General features: G+C 40.6%; 1 protein-coding gene across 2 annotated transcripts in view; it reads right to left on the bottom strand.

Moving 5' to 3' along the window:
- Nucleotides 1-23927, bottom strand: part of PPEF1 (protein phosphatase with EF-hand domain 1) — a 132386-nt gene that overhangs the window by 17713 nt on the left and 90746 nt on the right. For both annotated transcript variants that reach the window (XM_079764511.1, XM_079764512.1), the window contains exons 14-17: nt 11044-11210; nt 8214-8250; nt 7236-7385; nt 1916-2056 (exon numbers count right to left, since the gene is read on the bottom strand). In XM_079764511.1, coding sequence (XP_079620637.1) covers nt 1916-2056; nt 7236-7385; nt 8214-8250; nt 11044-11210 — 495 coding nt within the window. The remainder of the gene's footprint in view (nt 1-1915; nt 2057-7235; nt 7386-8213; nt 8251-11043; nt 11211-23927) is intronic.

Genomic DNA, 23927 nt, shown 5'->3' with positions numbered 1-23927 from the left:
GTTTACCCAGACTGTGGCTACAAAATAGATTTAATTCTGAGGCTTTCAAACAAAAACTTTTATAAAGGGTGAAACAAATTCCTAGGCAGAGATAATCTCTCTTCTCAAGAACACCCTCTCTCCTCTGACATGCTGGGTATTTTGGGTGGTAAGTGCAAGAAAGAATACTACTTACCATTCTTTCCTGAAATTGTCAAACCAAAAATTGTAAAAATTTTACTGAATGACAGCTTTTTTATGACCTGGTCAATAAATATCTAATTACAAAACACTGTTCAAACTAAAGATCTAAAGAAATGGACAGACATCCCATGTTTATGGAGTTGAAGATATAATATTAAGAGTGCAATAGCACCTAAATTGATCCATAGATTCAAGGAAATGCCTACCAAAATCCCAGTTGCTTTTTGGTAGAAATTGACAAACTGATCCGAAAATTCATATGGAAATTTAAGGGACCCAGAATAGTCCAAAAAAACTCGAAAAAGAAGAAAAAAGTGTGGAGAACTCACACTTCCCAATTTTAAAACTTCGTACAAAGCTACTGTAATCAAAACTGTGTAGCACTAACATAAGGATAAACATATAGATCATGGACTATAATTAAGAATCTAGAAATAATCCTTCATATTTACAGTCAATTGATTTTTGGTGGGGGTGCCAAGAAAATTCAGTGGGATCAGTCTTTTTTAACAAATGGTGCTGGGATAACTGGATATCCACACATAACAGAATGAATTTTAACACCTACCTCATACCATACACAAAAATTAACTAAAAGTGGATCAGACACCTAAATGTAAGAGCTAAAACTATAAGACTCTTAAAAGAAAACATAGGAATAAATCTTCATGACTTGGGGTTAGGCAATGGCTTCTTAGTTATAATTAATACCAAAAGCATGAAGCAAAAGCACTGAGTAAAAGAAACCAGACACAAGAGATCACATATTGTAACATCTCCAGAAAAGACCAAAAGTAGATTAGTGGTTACCTGAGGCTAGGAGAAGCAGGGCTGGGAGAGTAGGGATATGGGGAGGAAATGGGGAGTGACTGATAATAGGTGTGGAGTTTATTACGTGATAAAAATGTTCTAAAATTAGATTGTGGTGATAGATGCACAACACTGTGAAAATATCAAAAAACACCAAATTATATACTTTAAATAAGTATGTTATGTAGTATGTGAATTATATAATAAAGACCATCACTCCAACACACAAGATGGCCACCCCCATGTGGTCAAAGATGGCTGAACATGTGGACACAAGATGGCCGCCACAAGATGGCTGGCAGGGGAGGGCAGTTGTGGGCGATCAGGCAAGCAGGAGAGGGCTGTTGGGGGAGACCGGCCCTGCAGGGGAGGGGAGTTGGGAGGGACAAGGCCTGCAGGAAAGGGCAGTTGGGGGCAACCAGGCTGGCAGAGGAGGGCAGTAGGGGGCAACCAGGCCTGCAGGGGAGGACAGTTAGGGGCGACCAGGCTGGCAGGAGAGGGCAGTTAGGGGCAATCAGGCTGGCAGGGGAGCAGTTAGGCGTCAATCAGGCTGGCAGGGGAGTGGTTAGGGGATGATCAGGTTGGCAGGCAGAAGCAGTTAGGGGCAATCAGGCAGGCAGGCAGGCGAGCAATTAGGAGCCAGCAGTCCTGGATTGTGAGAGGGATGTCTGACTGCCCTCAAGGGGTCCCAGATTGGAGAGGGTGCAGGATGGGCTGAGGGACACACACACCCCTGTGCACAAATTTCGTGCACCGGGACTCTAGTATATCAATAAAGCTGTCAAAAATATAGTGTTAAATTCAGTGAGAAGGATATGATCTGTGTATAAAGCTAAGTCACTTTTTATCTCTATATTGTAAGAGACAACATAATCTATGCTGCGTCTTCTTTGCCACTTTGGTGAACAGTCTGATTACCTACCTGTTCCCACTCATGCTTTGTTAAATAATCAGAAGGAGATCCATTTAATTTGACTCCCCGAGGCATGTATCCTTTATTCTTCTTCGTTTCAGTACCAGCATCTTTATCCACTGGAACTGGTGGCATCAGCACAGATTTCATCTATAAAACAAATTCTTGCTTTAGTCAAACCCTATGCTTGGTGTGCTGGCATGCAGAAACTTCAGTACTAGTTGCTATTCTCTCTACATTGTTGTGCCTCAACCCAATGAAAAATGCACCGTCATCTTTTGCATCTCATCCATTTCCTTTATCTTAGTGATCCACTGATATATAGAAAGTGAGCCTGTTAAATTCTGCTTGTACATTTTTCAAATAGAGACATTGCCCTACAGGGAAAGTTTCCCATTAGTTTCTAAAGGACCCTAGAGGCACATATGTCAGTGCTAGACATGTTCTGAGGCATCATCTCAGGAAATAGAAGATGCTAAGGGAAAACAGTCTCCCTCTGAGCCTTTATCTATACATGGGGCTAAGAGAGAACCAACAGGCTTTGATTTCAGAAATACCTCAAAAGTGGCTACTTTTCATTTTGTTGTGTTTTCCTGGAGAAATATGAGAAAGTACATTTATGTCCAGGAAAGTTCTCAAAGAGGACATAACTTGAAAACTTTGGAAGCCCTTCAACTTAAATGCAATGTGGTCTCAATCTGACCCTGTCAGCAATTGGTACTGTTCTCTAATCCTACTAATAAAAGTGATGCATTTCTTTGGAAAATAAAATATCTTTCTGATAGTATGCCAATTACTATAACCCCTTCAATATTCCCTTACATAACTTGAGACTGTAATTTTATACTTGTTTCTTTGTAGCACCCTACCCTTATCCTATCTAATAAAAGAGTAATATGCAAATTGACAGTACCTCTGCTACACCCACAAGCCACACCCACCAACCAATCAGGAGCAAATATGCAAAGTAACCCAACCAATATGGCTGCAGCCACAGAGCGAGCAGGAGGCTTGGGTTTCCCCAGCAATGGAGGAAGCCAAGCTTCCAACACATCCTGCCTGGCTGTGGACTCCACTTAAGGCTACAAAGTTTCGATTATAGAAGATAAATAAATCCCAATAAAAATGGCGGCAGCCACGGAGCTGGAGCGAGCAGGAGGCTTGAGTTGCCCCCGGTGATGGAGGAAGCCAAACTTCCACAGCCCTAGCCTGCCTTGGCCTGCGCTCAAGGCTACAAAGTTTCAATTATAGAAGATAAATAAATCCCAGATACCAAGTCCTCTGCTTGGGTCGCCGGGGGGCATGGCCGGCATGCAAACCACCACAGGCCCCTCACCCAGGCCACCCCACGCCCCGAGGGAACTCCCACCCTGATCCGAGACATCCTTCAGGGCAAACCAGCTGCCCCTACCTGTGCACCAGGCCTCTATCCTATCTAATAAAAGAGTAATATGCAAATTGACCATCACTCCAACACACAAGATGGCTGCCCCCATGTGGACACAAGATGGCCTCCACAAGATGGCCAGCAGGGGAGGGCAGTTGGGAGGGACCAGGCCTGAAAAGGAGGGCAGTTGGGGTCAATCAAGCCCACAGGGGAGGGCAGTTAGGGGTGACCAGGCCGGCAGAGGAGGGAAGTTGGGGGCGACTGGGCCTGCAGGGAAGGGCAGTTGGGGGGGACCCAGGCCTGCAGGGGAGGGCAGTTAGGGGTGACCAGACCTGCAGGGGAGGGCAGTTAGGGGTGACCAGGCCTGCAGGGGAGGGCAGTTAGTGGTGACCAGGCCTGCAGGGGAGGGCAGTTAGGCATCAATCAGGCTAGCAGGGGAGTGGTTAGGGGGTGATCAGGCTGGCAGGCAGAAACGGTTAGGGGCAATCAGGAAGGCAGGCAGGCGAGCAGTTGGGAGCTAGCAGTCCTGGATTGTGAGACGGATGTCCAACTGCCCAGCCTAAATGGGCCTAAATGGGCAGTCTGACATCCCTCGAGGGGTCCCAGATTGGAGAGGGTGCAGGCTGGGTTGAGGGACACAGACTCCTGTGCACGAATTTCATGCACCGGGCCTCTAGTACAAAATAATTTTAAACAATACTTCTGTTATATTGGTGGCCTTAGCTCAGTGATAGATAATTCTCTGTGGTAGACTCCTAGTTTCTTCTATAAACTAGGGTGTATATGAAATCTTACCTTTGTTTTTCAAAACTAAAATTGAATCTTATTCTGAGGTCCTGTCTCATTGAGATTGTTGGAAATTCAATCTCAGCTATTATTGGTAAATTCACAACCTACCCTCCTCATTCCCCTCCCCCAGCAAATGTCCCCAGGTCTTATGCAGGGAAGAATATTCTGGGAAGATACTCTGGACTTGGGTCCACACTATTTCTGATAAACTCATTGGGCAAGTCCACATGGTCTCTTAAGTACGTACATGTGGATCTTCTGTTTTCACAGCCACTAGGGATCAGGATACTTGTCCCCACCCCCTTCCTAAGGCCCCACACCATCATTTTCTCCTGGAGGACCTCCTAACCATCCCTTCCCCCATTCCCTGCCTGGGACTTTGAAGAATACTAGAATCTTAATCTTATAGAATATTCCTTCTCTGTCCCTCTGCATTGACTCATCCTCCCAAACTGCCTACCTTACAAAATGCCTTTAATGAACCTAGAATGGAGGTTGCCATCAGGTTCCCCCAACCCTCCCCCTCCCCTATTAACAGGTATACCACAACAGGTGTAAACCAGGAATCATGGTCACCCTACACTTGGAAGGTCCTAAGGGATAAAAAAGTAGGGGTTATAAATTTGGACTTGAGGCCCTGACTAGGTAGCTCAGTTTGTTAGAGTCTTGCCCCCATGTGTCAAGCTTAGAGGTTTAATTCCCAGCTGCATCATATGCAGGAGGCAACCAATGAATGCATGGGTGAGTGAAACAATAGATTGATGTTTCTCTCTTTCTCCCCTTTCCCTCCCCCCTCCCTCTCCCTTCTTCTCTTTCTCTCTCAAATCAATTTTTTTAATGAAAAGTAAATAAAATTGGACTTCCAAATCTACTTTTGTATCTCATCTGGTAGAGTTCTAATGGACTGAACCTACCACTTTTATTACAGCTCAATTATATTTAATACAACTATGTGCTGCCAGTTCAACCTCACTCTAGGAGAGTAGAAGCTACAAAAACTATGTAAGTCAAATTTTTATCTTTAAAATCCATCTTATGAGTTGGTAGGACAATGTTCTTTAAATGGTATGAAATTTGAGGTATCCTGGGAAAATTCCTGGTCCAGAAACTTCTACCCAGGGTCTGTCTTCATGACTGAAATTCAAACCTTAGTCCCAAGTATCAGGAAAAAAAGGAAAGAGTTGGAGAAGAGAGCTCAATGTTCAGAGCTTACTCTATGATCTTTTCTTCATCTAGTTAATTATATTTAATCCTAATAATTCAATATGGTAGGCATTTTTAGCTTCAATGTATAGGTATGAAAACTGAGACCTAGACAACTTTGGTTCCTTGCCCAGTCACCCAGCCAGGAAGTGGCAGAAGCAGGGTGAAAAGCTAACTATATCTGTCTGATGTCAGAACTTCATGGTATTTACTAGGTCAAGGTGGCTCTCAATTTAGGCTCTCCACAGAGATAGTAATGGGCATTCCAGAGACATGAGATCTTAATATCTGAAAAAAAAACCCTATAGAGGCCTACCTGCTTGGGCTAATCTCAGGAAAGGAAAATTTTTCAATCTGATCAATTGGTAGTGGCTGCCACAGCTGATCAGTTCTGTTGTCATAGGACAGGTGGTGGTGGAGTGTCTCATTCCTGCTATGTGCTTGCCAATATTTGACTGACAAAAACATCATGTTCCCTTGCTCTTGGCTAGAATCATATCCCCTCATTATGCTAACACTATCTCATGTTGATCGAAACATCTTATTGACTTGACTATTTATTGATAACCATGAGAAAGATGCCTTAACCTTAGGGTGGCCTTAAAATTTATTTCAACTGGGATACTTTTGAGAGTAAAGAGAGGTGGTATTAACAATTATACCAAGACAACAGGTATAAATCAGGAACTATGATTCTCTTTGGGTGAAGTTGGGGGGAGACTATGTAAAATCACCACAGAATTAGCAAAAGGGTTGTAAAAATGTTTTTATCCAGTTTTGTCTTAGGTTTACCCACTTTGCTCTTAAGTCTCTTAGGAGATATTCAATAAACATTGATTTAAGCACTTGTTACATCTTAATTGCTGGGGATGCTGGGGTGATATCAGGGAACTAGAGAAGCAGGGGAAGATAGTAAACAGTACCACAGTGTGTTATTTAATTTTAGTAACTGTTATGAAGGATATATACAAGGGCTTCAGAGCATATAAAAGGGGATTGATCTACTCTGCACATTGTGGATGGCTTTGCAAGCGGGTATATTTAAGCTGAAATTAAAAGGGTGAGAAGTTAGCAACAATATTATCATTTATATGTGTATAATGGTATAAGTGCTCCAAAAACTCAAGGTGAATAGGTGTCACACTTCTGTCTATATCAGATTAAACTCCAGCTCTGGACTCTACCTGCCTAGATTGGTTAGAAATTGGTTATCGGTCCTGAGGGGTAAGGGTTCCTGTTTTTCACTAGGACTATATGTGAGCATCTGGCTCCAAAACTGCTATCGGGCCTCATGCCCATATGGTACCCCTAAGCCTCTGGTCTGGGGACTTGGCTGGTACAGGAGGAAGAGAACTCCAGTCATTCTACAAAGCCCAGTGGAAGGAGCCTTTCACAAAGGTGGGAGAGCTTTACAGGACCCACACAACCACTTTCCTCAGAGGTTTTATACATGCCCCTGCTCTGTTTCTGTTGTTTTTAATATGACTAATTAGGCTTAAAAATATTTCCAAAAATATTACCCTGAGCCATTTGGAGTATATTATAAGGGAACTCATATCAATTCAGAAATCAAGTGCTGTCTGATTCCACCTATATTAGGTACCTAGAGTAGGCTGCGGGTTTAATCCCCACTTGGGACACGTATGGGAGGCAAGCAAAGGAATCTCTCTCTCTCTCTCTCTCTCTCTCTCTCTCTCTCTCTCTCTCTTTCTCTCTCTCTCTCCCTCCCTCCCTCCCTCTTTAAAATAATTTTTTTAAAATTTCCCATGTATAGAAGTTACCCATTTAGCTCTTTACCATACAATCATATATTTTTTCTGAAATTTGTACCAATCTTTTCAGAGTTACAACCACGATAATACAAATGAATACAAAATAATAAGTTTAAAAAAGAGGTATATATCCTCTTATAAATCTATGAGACAAGATTCATGTAAACTGCCTTCTTACTTTGTTTCGCTCTATATGATGGAGTAAATTCAGATCTGTAGACTCTGATATGCCACCATGCATGATCAGGATTTCATCATCAATGATTGTACCAAGGGGAAGCCAGGCAAAAACTTCTTCCAAGACTTGTAGGATTTTTTTCCCATGTATCTGTAAGTAAGAGCTTGAATAAGACTCATTTTTCTGATGGGTTCAAGTTTATTGAATAGTTTCAATGGATGGACAAAAAGCAAAACAGTTTTCATGATACCTAAAGGAAGTCAGCACAGAGTCACTAACCCACTGGCATCCATTAATCATGTCTTTTTATTCTGTATTTTTGAGACTGTCCCTTCCAGGACTAGCTAATTCTCAGAGATAGTAAATGACTTGCCTGTCATATGCAAGCCAACCAATCAAAAGCCCACACCCCCAACCACCTTCTTTATGGGGCTGAAATTACTCAAACTAGCCAATCCTAAATCTGCTTGCATAGCACATCATAGATACAAACATATTCCATTGTCAACATTTGGAATGGGGAAAGCAGTAATTCCCCATTCCTTCCCAGGGAAAACACAATAAACACACTCTCCCTCTCAATCCCTCTGCCTTCTGCCTAACCTTGGTGCTTCCCCATGTGCCCCCCCACAATGTGATGTGCTATGCCTCCTATTTCCTGATAACTTATTAAAAGCCTTTTCCTTTAGGACAGCTATGTTCTTATCTGCATGTTTTACCATACCTGAGTAAAACAAATCCCAGGTACCTTAAAAACAATGGAATATGTTTGTATCTATGCTAAAATTTACAAAAGTCACATTGAAAAAGCTTGCTTTAGTCCAGGAAGAAAATTAAGCCTCTGCCATGGCTAGGGCTTCCTACTGTGCTTTTATTCATATAGATCCTCACTAGTTCACCCATAACCCTTCCTGAAGGCTATTTTTTTACTTCTGTGTATAGACAGCAAAGAAAAATTTTTTAAAGTATGAGTCTTACCTTATATTTACTCAAGACTTCTTTTGTGAAGCCATACCTGGAAAAAAGGGGGGAGGGGAATTAAAACGATTTAATTAAATGTTGATAACTCCTACTTATGTGAGCCATGCAAAAAGGGGAGGCCTTGATGGAAAAGAACAAAAGCAGCCAAAACTTTTATCCCTATACTCAAGGAGCTTGTAGTATAGTTGGGGAAAGAAGATAAAATTTTGTGAAACAATCACGAGCAACTTTAAAAATATATGGTAAGCATAGTTTGTGTTAATGCTTTAAGTACTCAGAGAAGAGTGCTGTGGCAGATGGAGAAAGCTGTGTGGGAGAATGCTTTTAGTTTAAATAGAATTTCTCAGACCACCTATATCTTACAGTAAATGAATGATATGGAGAGAGAAAAAAGACTGAAGACTAAGAGAAACCTAGAAGATAAACAAGTTGGCTCTTTATAGTCTCTCGGATATACTTCATGTTATGTATTAAAGGTTTTAATAGAAAGTGTCAGGAATTTTAGAGCCTGAATAACAGTCACTAAGGGAGATTTAATGATGGGAATTTTCTTCAGTTAGTTTTCCTTGCCTTAGCATAATAGTATATATTCTTAGTACCCAACACAGTGAAGTTGGATCACAATATACTCACTCCAGGTTTCTATGCAAATCATATCATGTCAGTCTTCTACAGTATAACATGATGTTTTCTGAGATTATTTCAGTCCTGTACTCACTAAAAGTTTCCATGTTCTTAAATCCAATGAACACTTTGCAGTCCCCATCTTTCTTGCTCTTTCTGAAACACTAAATACAGTTAACTACATAATCCTGGAAAACTTCTTTTCTCTTGGATTGTGTGAAAGTAAACTCCCCTGGTTTTCCTCCTACCTTTCTAGCTATGTGAATCTCCTTTGCAATTTCTCCTCTATCTTGCCTTAAGCAATTGGGAGTTCCTTCAGATTCTGTCCCTTCACTTTCTCCCTTGGCAATGTCATTCTTGTCTAGGGTTTCAGTTACTATTTACATGCCAATACTACAGGACAATAGTCCAGCCCACACTTCATTTCTGAGCTCTGGACATGCATACTCAACTCCCTACTCAAAGCACCTCAGATTAGCTTTCCCCAAACTGAACTCATATTCTCTCTCATCCCAACTTTCTCCTCTTTTCGTGTTCCCAATATCAGTAAATGATATGTACTTCCAAACTCAAGGCAAGAACCTAGAGTCCACCCTTGATTCTCTCCTCTTTCAAGTCCCTCATACCACCAAGCATAAAATCATCGTTGCCAAAACTCTTGAATTTATCTACTCCTTTGCATCTGCATTCCCACCACTGTAGTGTAAGTGAGAATCCATCATGTTCTCTTCAACTACTTCTTAATTGGCCTCTCCATATATACTAGTACTCTTCCCCGTCTCCAAATTTACTCTTCCTGCTGTATTTAAAACACAACCTTATGATACTCTCCAATGAATTTCTGATGTCCTTAGAAGAAAATCCAAATTCCTTCGCATTATCCAACCATTTCTTATGTCTCCAACCCTATCAGACACCATCCTGTCCATTAGTCTATGCTCCTGCCCCCTGAACTTCTTTCACGTCTAAAAAGTCTTGTCTTACGTTTTGCATAAGTTGTCCCCTCACTGTGAAACACCATGGCCTTCTCTTGATTTCCTAATTCATTCTTCAGGGCTCAGGTTAACACCATACTTCTGTGAGAGAACCTCTGTCACCTCTCAGCCAGATTGGATCCCCCACTTTACAAACTCACCACACTTGAAAAACCTGCTCAATATGTATCTTGCCTGCTAGATGTAAACTCTATGAGGGTAGGGACCATGTCTCTTTCATTAAACATTGCAGCATTAAATAAATATGATTGGCTAAATTAATAAATGAAAGGATAAATGGCATGCCCAAATAAAAGTATTGAGCTATATTACATATTAATGGGCCTCTGATAATAGTGTTGGAATTTTTTTTTCATAGTGTCAGCATTTGCTTCCATACCTAAGAATTACAATTTAAACTCTGTACTCTGGTCAGGTGCCAAAACTTCCCAAAAGACAAAAATAATAAGTTGCTGAGCATTGATTAAGGTACCCAAAAGCCCAGGACCAAACATAGGAAACGCTCCATGCCTTCTGCTGCCCTAGGGCAAACTGGTTCCTGTTTTTCATAAATCAAGAAAAAAAAAGGAGGAGGAGGAAGAGTAGAGGGAGTAGAAGAAGAGGAGGGAGGGGAAAGAAGAAGAGAGAAGGGAAAGGGGAACATCTATCACCCATTGGGCCTTTCAGCAAAAACTGGTAAACCATTTAACCAATCTCTATTCTTCAAATTTCCAGTGAGTCAGAATGGTATGTTGCAGCTGTTCTCAAATATGTTTATGAACAACTGCGCCAGAAGCAATTACCATGTCATAAAAAATATCAGTGAAAAATACAGTACTAGTTTCTGAACAACACATGACACAAGTCAAAAGGGTAGCAACAGAACGATTCCATCTAAGCCTGCTCATAGAACCTACAAGGACACCTCCAAACCTGGCCTAACACATCTACCCTGCACATGATATGGACTGTGAAGGGTGGGCATGGGAGGATAGGAACATAATAGAGGGAGAAGGAAGAACAGAAGTAGGAAAAAAAAGACTGAAAGAGGACTTCAGAATAATGTATACTCACTCAGTAGAAGACTGGGGCTTGTAAACAGGGGTAAGAATTGAGATTCCCCTCATCCCTACTTCTCTACACTCACCTCTAACTCTTTGCTAGGAACTAAACATGATGGAATTTTATAAAATGGGAAACAAAAGAGGAAGTATAAAGGCCTAGGTTACCTCATATTCATCAAAAAATCTTCATGGTTCCCTCTGTTCAAGCACAGGTCATCGCCATAGAGAAGAAAACTCACAAACAGGATCATTAAGATCTCAATGGAACATTTTCCTCGATCGACAAAATCACCATTAAAAACATATGGGTTATACCCTGAGGGGAGGCCATTCTGTGGAAGAAGGAGAGGGGAAAAACAAGCAATTACAAAAATATACTTTTACTTTGTACTTAATGCCCCTGTGGACATGCAGAAAGAAGCTGAGTCAGTTCTTTCATTTGAGAAAATTTACTCAGTTGCTTGAGACAGTTTCACTCTTCCAGGGCGGACATCTCCTGCAAGGGACCTTGAAAGTGAAGAATTAGCTTGGGGCAGGAAGATATCAAGGGATGGGGATTGCTCATTCTACCCACCATCTACTATGAGTTTTCTCTAAAAGGAGCTGATATTTGTTCTATAAAAAATGGCTACTTTCGTCTCTTCCTTTTCCCTGTAAAAGAGGGAAACTTCTAAGGGGCCCTGTGTTTAACTTCTCTGGGCTTTGTGTGATTGCCTCAAATTGCAAAAGGAAGATGACACTATATTCCCCCTCCCCAGATCAAATGACAATGGATACGAAAGTGCCCAGGAATATATAAGGCACCGATAATTGTATGTAAGGCTGATACACCAGTACACTCTGATACAATCACACTATTGATAGCCAGTGTGTGTTCTCACTGCTCACTGACCAGACCATTTTTAAAAAAATATATTTTATTGATTTTTTACAGAGAGGAAGAGAGAGGGATAGAGAGTTAGAAACATCGATGAGAAACATCGATCAGCTGCCTCTTGCACACCCCCTACTGGGGATGTGCCCACAACCAAGGTACATGCCCTTGACCGGAATCGAACCTGGGACCCTTGAGTCCGTAGGCCGATGCTCTATCCACTGAACCAAACCGGTTTCGGCCAGACCATATTAATTGTTAAATATTTTGCTTATCACTCCTGGGTATGAGATAATACCTTTAAATACAGTGTTAGCATGACAAATAACTGGGATCAGGACAATATAATTGAAAACAAGTATTTGCAAAGATATATGCACCCCTATATTCATTGCAGCATTATTCACGGTGGCCAAGACATGGAGACAACAAAAGTATCCTGTGATAGAAGACTGGATAAGAAAGATGTGGTACATATACACAATGGAATACTACTCAGCCATAAGAAAATATGAAATACTGCCATCTGCAACAACATGGAAAACTTTGAGAATATTATGCTAAGTGAAATAAGTCAGTCAGAAAAAGCTAAGAACCAAATGATTTCACTCATACGTGGGACATAAAACTGAAATTCATGGGCACAAACAGCAGTGTGGTGGTTGCCGGAGGGAAGGTGATGGGGGGTGAAGAGGGTCCTAATATATGGTAAAGGAAGATTTGACTTTGGGTGATGGGTACACAGTGCAATATACAGATCTTGTAACATAGAAACCCACACCTGAAACCTTTAAGATCATATTAACCAATGTCACCCAATACATTTAATTTTTTTAAAAAAAGTTAATTCTTGACATTAAAATTTAAAATATCAATCAGAGCTAAGTAAAAGAAAGAATGGTTGGAAAATATATTATTTACCATAAAGAGCAAGCAGATAAAAAAAAAACCTCTCACACAGAACAAAAAGGAAAATGATGAAAATAATGAGTAAGAGATTAGAATTCAGAGCCAAGAGAACTAATATGCCAATAATAATAAGCATTCCAGAATCATGAAAAAGGAACAGATGGAGAAGAGACAATAATTATATAAACAAGAGGGAATTTTCTATGGTTAAAAAGAGATTTCCACCTGAAGTTTCAAAGAGATCATGACTCCTGTGCACAACTGATGGGGAAAAATATCCTATTACCTGGTAAAAAGTCGTAGAAGCTGCCAGACAGAAAAAATAAATTACAAAGGGAAAAATACTCATCCAGGCATCAGACTCCTCGCCTGTAGTAGTGGGAGGTAGAAAATAGTAGAATTAAAACTACAAATTAAAAGGAGAAAAGGACTAGGCTAAGACATCATTAACTTCTGAGAGGGATAGAAAATATTTGCATATGTGTCAAATATCAAATACCACCAACAATATAAATGTTATTAGGGGTGGAAGAAAGACACGTGAATATGTAGTAAGTGCTACAACAAATGAATACATATTGGTTGCTTTTAATGTAATAGAGACAGTTTTAGGTGCTAGAAACACAGAGGTAAACAATAAAAAGTCCCTGCATTCAAAGAAAATAGCACCCACATGTCACATAGAGGAAAACACTCAAGAAAATATTCTAACCAAATAACAGCAGTAATAATAAAAAGTCCTGAAGCTGGGGAAAGAGCAAGAGGAACAAATACAGACATGTAAAATGAACCTTGAAATGTATAAATATAAATCAATAGTGAAAATGTGGAACTTGCATTTAAATACTAAGCAAGGATTATAGAAACAGAAAAGACGTACTATGAAGGAAAACCTAATAATGGTTAAGAACTAAAAATATGGCGTGAGCAATAGCCAGTACTTAGAGAGGGCAGGGGTGGTGAAGGAAGAAAAGTAAAATTCTCTACAAATCTCATCTGAATGTGGGACATACATAGAAAAGTGTGAAATAAATACATTTATCCTATTGGAGGAGAGAGAGAATAATTGTGGAAAAATAAAGTTATGGCTATTTGAGGAACACATACACATTATTAATTTAAAATGTCAGGAATGGGAAGAAACTCAACAGTAAATGGGAAAGTACAGTAAAACTGCCAAAGAAAACAACAATAAAAAAGAAAACTTCACCAAAACAGCAGAAAGAAAAATAAAAGGATTAAAACAAGTTAAATAAATAGTAATAAAGTAGAATAGAAGAAAATTTTTCAAAAAATATGTTTTACTAATTGTGAATGGATTAAATTCTGCCTTTACACTACTAAGATTACCAGGCTACATTAAAACATAAAACTCGGGTATACATATAGTTTGTGAGAAAAGAAAGTTGAAAGTAAGGTAAATGCAACAAAGAGAAAGCAAAAATTCAAATAAAAATACCAAACAAAGTGGAATTTAAAGTACTAAACAATATCACAAAGCAACATTACATCATATTAAGAGGTACTTTATGAAGAACATACAATTCATGAATTTGTATTCAATACAAAAAGGAACAAGTTTTTGCTTCATGTATTTGGCTATTATAAATGCAAGAAGAAATTATTTAAAAATATAAACATAACAAAATATTCTGATTGAATTATAGGTTTAAAATAATATACACAAATTCCTACTATGCAGCTGTAAGAAAAAAGGATATCTTACCCTTTGAGACAGCATGGATGGACCTGGAGACTATTAGGTTAAGTGAAATAAACCAAGCAAAGAAAGACAAATACTAGTATCAAATGATCTCACTTATTTGTGGAATTTAATGAACAAAATGAATTGACCAACAAAATAAGACCTGAAACATGGAGGCATGGAACAGACTGACATATTTTGGTGTATGTGTGTGTGGAGGGGAGGGGGGTTAGAAGAGATAAACCAAAGAACTTATATACTTACTAGAGGCCCAGTGCATGGATTTGTGCACCGGTGGGGTCTCTTGGCCTGGCCTTCACCCTCTCACAATCCAGGACCCCTCAGGGATGTCAGAGAGCCGGTTTCAACCTGATCCATGCAGGCCAGGCCGAGGGACCCCACCGGTGCATGGATTTGTGCACTGGGCCAGTTTCAGCCCGATCATTGCAGGCTAGGTTGAGGGACCTCACTGGTACACGAATCCGTGCACCAGGCCTCTAGTATGGATATAAGATCTTTGGTTAATCTCTTCCTGCCCTCCCCCCTCCCCACTTCTCTCTGAGATTCATCAGTCTGTTCCATGTTTCCATGCCTGTGGTTTCTGCTCCTGCGTTGAGTGTCTGCCCTCCTGATGGTTAGTGCACATCATAGCTACCAGACAGTCAGCCAGTCAGTCGATCACTTAGGCTTTTATATATATAGATATGCATTGGACACAGAAAATAGGGCAGTGAAGGGCTGGGGGCGGGGGTAGAGGCTGGGTAGAGGAGCATAAAGGGAGGGAAAATGGGGGAACATCTAGTAATACTGTCAATAATTTAAAATATTAATAATAATATACACAAATTCTTTGACATTTCCTTTAATATTTTTTAATATTTTTTTATTTCAGAGAGGAAGGGAAAGGGAGAGAGAAAGAAAAAAAACCATCAATGATGAGAGAGAATCATTGATCAGCTGCCTCATGCATGCCCCACACTGGGGATTGAGCCTGCAACCCGGGCATGTGCCCTGACCAGGAATCAAACTGTGACCTCCTGGTTCATAGATCAACACTCAACCACTGAGCCACACCAGCTGGGCAACACTCCCTTTAAAGGTAAAGCCTAATTTGCCATCTCTTGAATGTAGGCTGGACTTAGTGATTTGCTTCTAACAAATAGGGAAAAAAGCAGAAGTGATGGTGTGCAACTTTGGAGACTTAAATTAAAAAGGACATTGCAGCTTTCTGTCTGCTTTCGCTATCTTAGATTATGCACTCTGGGGAAAGCCAGCTGCTGCATCATGAGACTACTCAGGAACCTTATGGAGTGGCCCATGTAGCTGATCTGCCATAGCCAGAAAAGAACTGAATTATTGTGCCTATAGCCATATGAGTTAGCAATTTTGGAAATCAGTCCTCCAGCCCCAAGTCAACCTTTCAAATGACTATGTCCCTGGCCAATAGTTTGACTGTCTTCTTATGAGAGACCTTATGCCAGAACCACCCCGCTAAGCTGCACTCAAATTTCTGACACACAAAAATTGTGAGGTAAATGTTCATAGATTTAAGCCACTAAGTATTGAAGTAATTTATTACACAGCAATATGTAACATGCATATTTAGACAGATATAATAATAAATATATATGGAAAAATTAGTATATAAACAATGGACTTAATAGATGGAAATATGAAGAACTTTGCATTCTATAAATAGAGAATATAATTAATTTTCCTTTGTCTATACAGTGTCATGTACTTGATTTTGAAAAAATCCTTAACAAATTCAAAATGAGAAACATTTTATAGGATATATTCTCATATCATAATCCAATAAAATTTGAAAAAATAAAAATGTTGTTCAAAAAATTTGAGCTCCTTAAATTTTTAAGATCCTAAATTAAAAATTATAGTCTTGATAAGCATTGAATTAAGAGGAAATGAAAAGCAATATCACAAGTTCAATAGAAGGCTCAGTCATAACTAAAATTAAAAAAGATGTGTAGTCTTAAATACCTTCATTTGTACAGAAGACGCACATGAAAGACTGTATTCATCTTAAAAACTTAGAATGTAACAATAAAATCAATAAAATAAAGATAAAAGATAAAATTAATAAAATAGAACACAAACAAAAAGAAAAATACAGGGATGGGCAAAAGTGGGTTTACAGTTGTAATACAATAATTAATAAATATCAGTACAAGAATAAACTATGTATTTAGCATACTCACAACTATAAACCTACTTTTGCTAATCCTGTATATAAACCCATAGGGTGATTCTTTGAAAAATCAATAACATCAATAAAATTGATAAATTCATTATGAGCCTAACTGACGCTAAGTGAAAAAAGAGAATGAATATAAAAGATTAAAGATCAGAAAAAAGACATAAAGATATGGAGATATAAATAAAAGAATTATATACAAGTAAAATATATAATATCCACATCCATGGCAATGTACTTTCACAATCTAGGAAAAAATGGAGGATTTCCTTGAACATTAGAAACTACCAAAACTAATAAAAAAGAAATAGAAAACTTACAGTGCATTGGCTCCATATGGCTTTATAGCAGAGCTCTATCTCAGTTTTCAAGAGAAAATAGTTTTTTAAATCCTTTTCTGAGGATATTTTTTATTGATTTTAGAGAGAGGGGAAGGGAGAGAAAGATGGAAGGAAGGAAGAAGGAAGGAAGGAAGGAAGGAAGGAAGGAAGGAAGGAAGGAAGGAAGGAAGGAAGGAAGGAAGGAAGGAAGGAAGGAAGGAAAGAAGGAAGGAAGGAAGGAAGGGAGGGAGGAAGGGAGGGAGGGAGGGAGGGAGGGAGGGAGGGAGGGAGGGAGGGAGGGAGGAAAGAAGGAAGGAAGGAAGGAAGGAAGGAAGGAAGGAAGGAAGGAAGGAAGGAAGGAAGGAAGGAAGGAAAGGGAAGGGAAGGAAGGGTGGAAAATAAGTATGTAGGTAGGTAGATAGGTGTATAGAGAGATAAATAGAGATAGATGATAGATAGATAGATAGATAGATAGATAGATAGATAGATAGATAGAGAGTGAGAGAGAAACATTGTTCACTTGCCTCTGGTAAGCACCCCAAACGGGGATCAAACTGGCAACCTAAGTATGTGCCCTGAGATGAATCAAACCCACCACCTTTCTGGTGCACAGGACGATGCTCAACCAACTGAGCCACCCAGCTGGGCAAAAGTAAATATTGTTAATGTTATTTAAATCAATGGTTCCTTTCCTTGGTTGCAGATTAAGATCACTTGTGGAGCTTTTAAACATACCTAGGTGTCCATCAGAATTTCTGGGAGTGGGACTCAGGTATCAGTATTTTTCTCCCAATTTCTTGGGTGATTACAATGTATCGAGTTTGAGAACTAGGAATTTAAGTTCCAAACTATAGAAAAAGATGAAAATCTTTCCATCTCATTTCATAAAACCATAATATCAAAATTTGAGAAAAACATTCAACTGTCTAAATTTATACTATTACTAGAGGCCTGGTGCATGAAAATTGTGCATGGGGGGGTGTCCCTCAGCCCGGCCTGCACCCTCTTGCAATCCGGGACCCCTCAGGAGATGTCCAACTACTTAAACTGACATCTCTCACACAATCCAGGACCACTGGTTCCTAACTGCTCACCTGCCTGCCTGCCTGATCGCCCCTAATCACTCTGCCTGCCTGCCTGATCACCCCTAACTGCTCATCTGATTGCCTGATCGCCCCTAACTGCCTCGGCATCTGCTGCCGCAGCTTCATCCAGAGAATATCCAGAATGATGTCCGGAAAGTCTTTTGGCTTTCCAGTCTAATTAGCATATTAGGTTTTTATTATTATAGATATTTGAATGGTAAACATGTTTACAACTGTGATGACAAATTTTCTTGTATTAGAACTTACTCATCTCCGGTTAAAGCAAACTTTGCTTATAGGTATTTTATATCTACTGTGAACAAAGAATAATGAATTTCTTTAATCAAACCTAATTTTAAGTAAAAAATAATAATGGTCAGCTGGGCCATCTACCTTATATAGCATGCTTGACACCCAATGAGTTTTAACATTTTCAAAAAGTCACACACGTCAAAAGACTGCGATTTGTGATCATGAAGGCCACTCAATAGAATATATCAGTTTCTGGAAGTGATTCTAAAAGGAGTTCTAAATGTGTATACATGTTGAGCCTCTTAAGTCAACTGCTTCAAAGAAGGCAAGACTCATTTGGATATATAAGGTCTGCCCTGTTGGTTCAGGATTAGACATATTACTTTATATAGTCTGAGTAAAAAATGTTTTAGTCTTAGAATAATACAGGAACTGGAAAACAGATATGACGATGAGGAGCTAAGTCTCCTGGGACATAAGTCTCTAGAACATTTAGGCTTTGAATTACTGAGATTTCTCTGGGTTTACTTCAAAGAAGCAAAACCTGCCCTGGCCAGTTTGGCTCAGTGGATACAGTGTCAGCCTGCGGACTGAAGGGTCCCGGGTTCAATTCCGGTCAAGGGCACATGCCTGGGTTGCAGTCTCGATCCCCAGTAAGGGGTGTGCAGGAGGCAGCTGATCAATGATTCTCTCTCATCATTGATGTTTCTATCTCTCTCTCTCTCTTCCTCTCTGAAACAATATATATATATATATATATATATATATATATATATTTTTTTTTTTTTTTAAGAAGCAAAACCTGCTGCTATACCCCATCCTTCACTCAGTTCCAGCAGACCAAACTCCCTGGCTTATTCTGCTGCTGATATACAATAAACCATCTATGACATGGAAATGAAGTTGACAAATATAGAAAACTCAGGGTAACCACAATTCTGAACAGCATTCAGGTGACCTGCAGGGGGGAAAACAGCAGACTACAATTAATTAATTTGAGTAAAGACAAAAATGTTTCCCTATATTGTCATCTGTTTTCTACTGGAGCATTTTAAAATAGACATCTAGAAGGTATCCCAACTTATGTGGACATTTTTGTGCACATCATACAATAACTTCTGTACCTCAACTCCACAATATTTTAATTTTATATTTTGTGAACCCTATTTTAGAGATCTGTTCTTTTGATTGCAACATACTGCCTTAATCTGAAAAAAGAAAATAATTGACTTCTGTGGCAGTGTGAAGCATATCAGTGACAGAGAAAAAAGAAAATATTTAATGAACTTCTCAACTGAAAAATCACAGGCATCGGGGGTGGAGGATGATAGGAAGAGAGAAAGAAAACAAACACCAAGATGGCAATGCTTCCAATGGACAGCATCAGTATAACACCCACAGGGTTAAGAGTTAATTAGCTTCTCTGTCCATGTGCATCTCTTTTTCAGCTTCAGGAGGTCTCCATTCACAGCATGAATTTAACAAAATAATTTGCCAATACTTGATCTAAAATTTCAAGCTTTGTTTCCAGTGAGGAAAAATGTCTTGCAATGCTAGCAAGGCTAACTAAGGCTCTGAATGAAGTATTTCATATTGGTCACTCTAATTAAGCAAAAGTGGCTGATTTAAATTAACTTGTTCAGAAAATAAAATCTAAAAATATGACCTAACCAATTCTATGTAAACTGGTTCACTTGATGATATTGGAGCCATATAAAGTCGAGATGCCTTTCAACACAGGCCTGTCATGGGTAACAGTGTGGTGCTCCGAGGAAAAAATTCTTTTCAAACCCAGATAGGATTATGACCTAAAAATGTCTGCCTTAGTGAAAAGGTGCTAAATGGTATAATTTTTAAGGACAACCAAATATTGTTTTGTTTTGTTTTTGTTATTGTTAATCCTCACCCAAGGATATTTTTCCATTGATTTTTAGAGAGAATGGGAGGGAGGGAGAGAAACAGAGAGAAACATCGATGGGAGAGAGACACATCGATTGGTTGCCTCCCACAAACACCCCAATCGAGCCTGCCACCGAGGTATGTGCCCTTGATTGGAATTGAACCCAGGACCTTTCAGTCCATGGGCTGACGCTCTATCCACTGAGCCAAACCAGCAGGACAACCAAATATTAAAGAAACCAAGATCTTAAAACAAACAATCATTAGTGTGAATCTCATCATTTATTGCAAAGCATCACAAAAAGTATCCTAATATATAAAAACCCAGGGTCCATAACATCCAAAACAACCGAAGGCTCAACTGACCAGAAGTCAGTGCTGGGTTGCCATTGCGACCCAACACTGACTGCTGCTGTGGACACCCCGGCCCAGCACTGACTACCAAGGGGGCTGCAAATCAGGCCCAGAGAGAGGCTCAGGGAGAGAGAGGCAGGGTCTGATCCATAGCCTCCATGGCAGCTGTTCATCAGCACTTGCCTCTCTCTTTCGCTCCGGCTTGGCCAGCAGTCACACCTCTCTTTCTCTGGGGCCTCCACTGGGGCTGCTGATCAGCCTCGCCTCTCTGAACAGGCCCGTTGATAGGCCCAAAGACACTGACTGTCATAGAAACCGACCAATCAGAACCAAATCTGTGTGAAGTGTGAGGAGCCAATGGCTGCCTAGGAGGCAGAACTTTTGATGCTGACTGGCATAGAAACCGACCAATCAGAACCAAATCTGGGTGGAGAATGGCTGCCTAGGAGGCGGAGCTTTTGACGCTGACTGGCATAGAAACCGACCAATCAGAACCTAATCTGGGTGAACTGCAAAGGCAGAACCTAGGGTGGGGGCTGAGGAGAGGTTTTAAGGGCAACAGCTATTCAGTGTAAGGTGTAAGAAAGTGGTTCAATTTTTTAATGACTGGTTTGGCAGTATAGTGCATATGGCTAGCTTATCAGTCCATATACAGGAATTATGTATTTTTATCTGCCAAGAGCATCTCCTCCTGCTGAAAAAGGCTTCCCCACCATTTAAGCAATCCTATCCTATATAATCTATCTATACTAATAAAAGGGTAATGTGCTAATTAGGCTGGGTCAACCGGCCATTTTCCGGATGTCTGACTTCCTTCCAGACAAAGCCATGGATGGTGTGGGGGCCAAGGCAGAGGCTGTTAGGGGCAATCAAACCGGCAGGGGAGGGAAGTTTGGGGCGAGATCAGGACAACAGGGGAGGGCAGTTGGGGGCAAGATCAGGCTGGCAGGGGAGGGCAGTTGGGAGCAACTAGGCCAGCAGGGGAGGGCCATTGGGGGTGAGATCAGGCCAGCAGGGGAGGGCAGTTGGGGGCAAGATCAGGTCAGCAAAGGAGGGCAGTTAAGGGCAATCAGGCGGGCAGGCAGAGGCAGTTAGGGGTGATCAGGCAGGCAGGCAGAGAGGTTAGGGGCGATCAGGCAGGCAGGCAGGTGAGCAGTTAGATGCCAGCGGTCCCAGATTGCAAGAAGGAGAAGGATGTCCAATTGGAGAGGATTCAGGCTGGGCAGAGGGACCCCCGCCCCGTGCACAAATTTCATGCACCAGGCCAGTAGTCTATAATAATAAAAGCATAATATGCTAATTAGACTGAATGACCTTCCGGATGACCTTCCAGATGACAACGCTACGACACCCACTGGTGCTAGGCCAGGCAAGGTGGTTGCTATGTGGTCGGGGGCCCAGGCATCACCCCATGATCGCCCCACAGAGGGAGTCCCAGGCCACCGACTGGTGGGTTGCAGTGGGTGGGCAGGGCTTCTCTCTGCAAGGGAAGCCCAGGTCCCAGGTGCCTGCCAGCAGCCAGAGGAAAGCCCGGGTCCTAGGTGCCTGCCAGCAGCCAGAGAGAAGCCCAGGTCCCAGGTGCCAGAGGGAAGCTGGTGCCGGCAACTGGGGGAAGGAAGGCCTACTCTTGCACAAATTTTGTGCATCAGGCCTCTAGTCCTAATATATAAAAGGCTAAGTGACCGACCGTCCATCCGTCTGTCCATCCCACCAACTGGTACATATGATGCACACTGGCAATTTAAAAATAAACGTTGACTCACGCATGCGCAATACATATAAAGCTCTCACTGGCACCAATCGCACGTGTGTGTTTTGATCTGTCATTGTCAATCGTGAATTTGGTTGTTTTTGTTGACATTCTGAAGCTGAAAGAAAGCAGCATTGTCAACAGAATATGTCTGAAGACCAACTATTGGCACAATGTACCTCTGAAGCCAAAAGAAGCCGGCGTCATCGACAAAATGCATTAAGAGTATTTTTACTGTTAATCTGGTATGTAGGGAGATATTAAAATAAGTTTAATCAATTTATGAGTCATTGTTTTTATCCATGTTGTTTTTATATCATGCTTTTGTTTTTATATCATGTTTTTAAATGTCTTTATTGTTGTTATATATATTTATATATTATTTTCATATACATTTTACTAATTTTCTTTCATCTCTGACACTTCTATTATAGAGAAAGGGCAAATATTAAAATATTTCTTCTAATTAATTTCCTTTCAATGTGCATGAATCCGTGCACTGGGCCACTAGTATATGAATAAAATCCTTTCCAATCCTCCAAAACTTTCCTTCATTATTTTGGCAATTACTAAAATTATTTGATTGTCTTAAATGTCACCTCCTCTAGGAAGTCTCCCATGAGGTTAGTTGCCCCTCCAATGTGCTCCCTTGGAGTCTCATGCTTATCCCAATTATAACTCACCCCACCCTGAATTGTCCTGTTGTTTTATTAGTTGACCTTCCTTCACTAAACTGTGATGTCTTTGGAACTAAAAACTGTGTTTCAGTCACACTGTATCACCAACCTTTAGCAGAATACCTCATTCATAATAGACGTTTAATACATATACATAAAATAAATGAACTTCATAATCATCTATGTATCATTCCATAGTTTATATGGTACCTTGAACACTGTAGGGACCAGATAGAAGTTTATTGAATAAATAAATTAGTAGACAGATTCAATTTAACATATGTTTGGATAACAATAGAAGTCTTAAACTAAACCAACCACTTGAATGAAAAGAGTAATATGACTTGGCTGGTGTGGATCACTGGTTGAGTGTCTATCTATGAACACATTTTGATTCCTGATCAGGGCACATACCTGGGTTTTGGGGTCAATCCCCAGTAGGGGGCATGCAGGAGGCAGCTGATCAATGATTCTCATCATTGATGTTTCTCTTTTTCTCTCTCCCTTCCTCTCTGAAATAAGTGTGTGTGTGTGTATGTGTGTGTGTGTGTGTGTGTATGTGTATTATATATATAATTTTTTTTTTAAGTAATGTGGTGAGGCATCTCAGGGGAACCCTATATTATAACACTTGCTCTCAGGCTATGCCCTTGCTTGGCCTTGGGCAGTCCCCAGTCCTGCAGCCTACTGATCCTATTTATATAGATAAAAGCCTAAGCGACCAGCTGGCCAACCAGTCAGTAGCTATGATGCGCACTGACCACCAGGGGGCAGATGCTCAATGCAGGAACTGCTGAGCTGTGGTCAATTGACAGCAGCGGTTCTCAGGTGACACACCTGGAACCAGAGAGAAGGGAGCCCGATTCCAGGGGGCGGGTGTCACCTGAGAACCGCCCTCTTGCAATCCGGGACCCCTTGGGGGGGTGTCAGAGAGCCAGTTTCAGCCTGATCCCCGCAGGCCAGGCCGAGGGACCCCACTGGTGCACAGCACTGGGCCTCTAATACTGTATAA

Source organism: Cnephaeus nilssonii, assembly GCF_951640355.1.
Source record: "Cnephaeus nilssonii genome assembly, chromosome: X".
Taxonomy (NCBI): Eukaryota; Metazoa; Chordata; class Mammalia; order Chiroptera; family Vespertilionidae; genus Cnephaeus; species Cnephaeus nilssonii.
The sequence above is the reverse complement of the archived record's forward strand: the minus strand, read 5'-3'. Positions and strand labels throughout refer to the sequence as shown.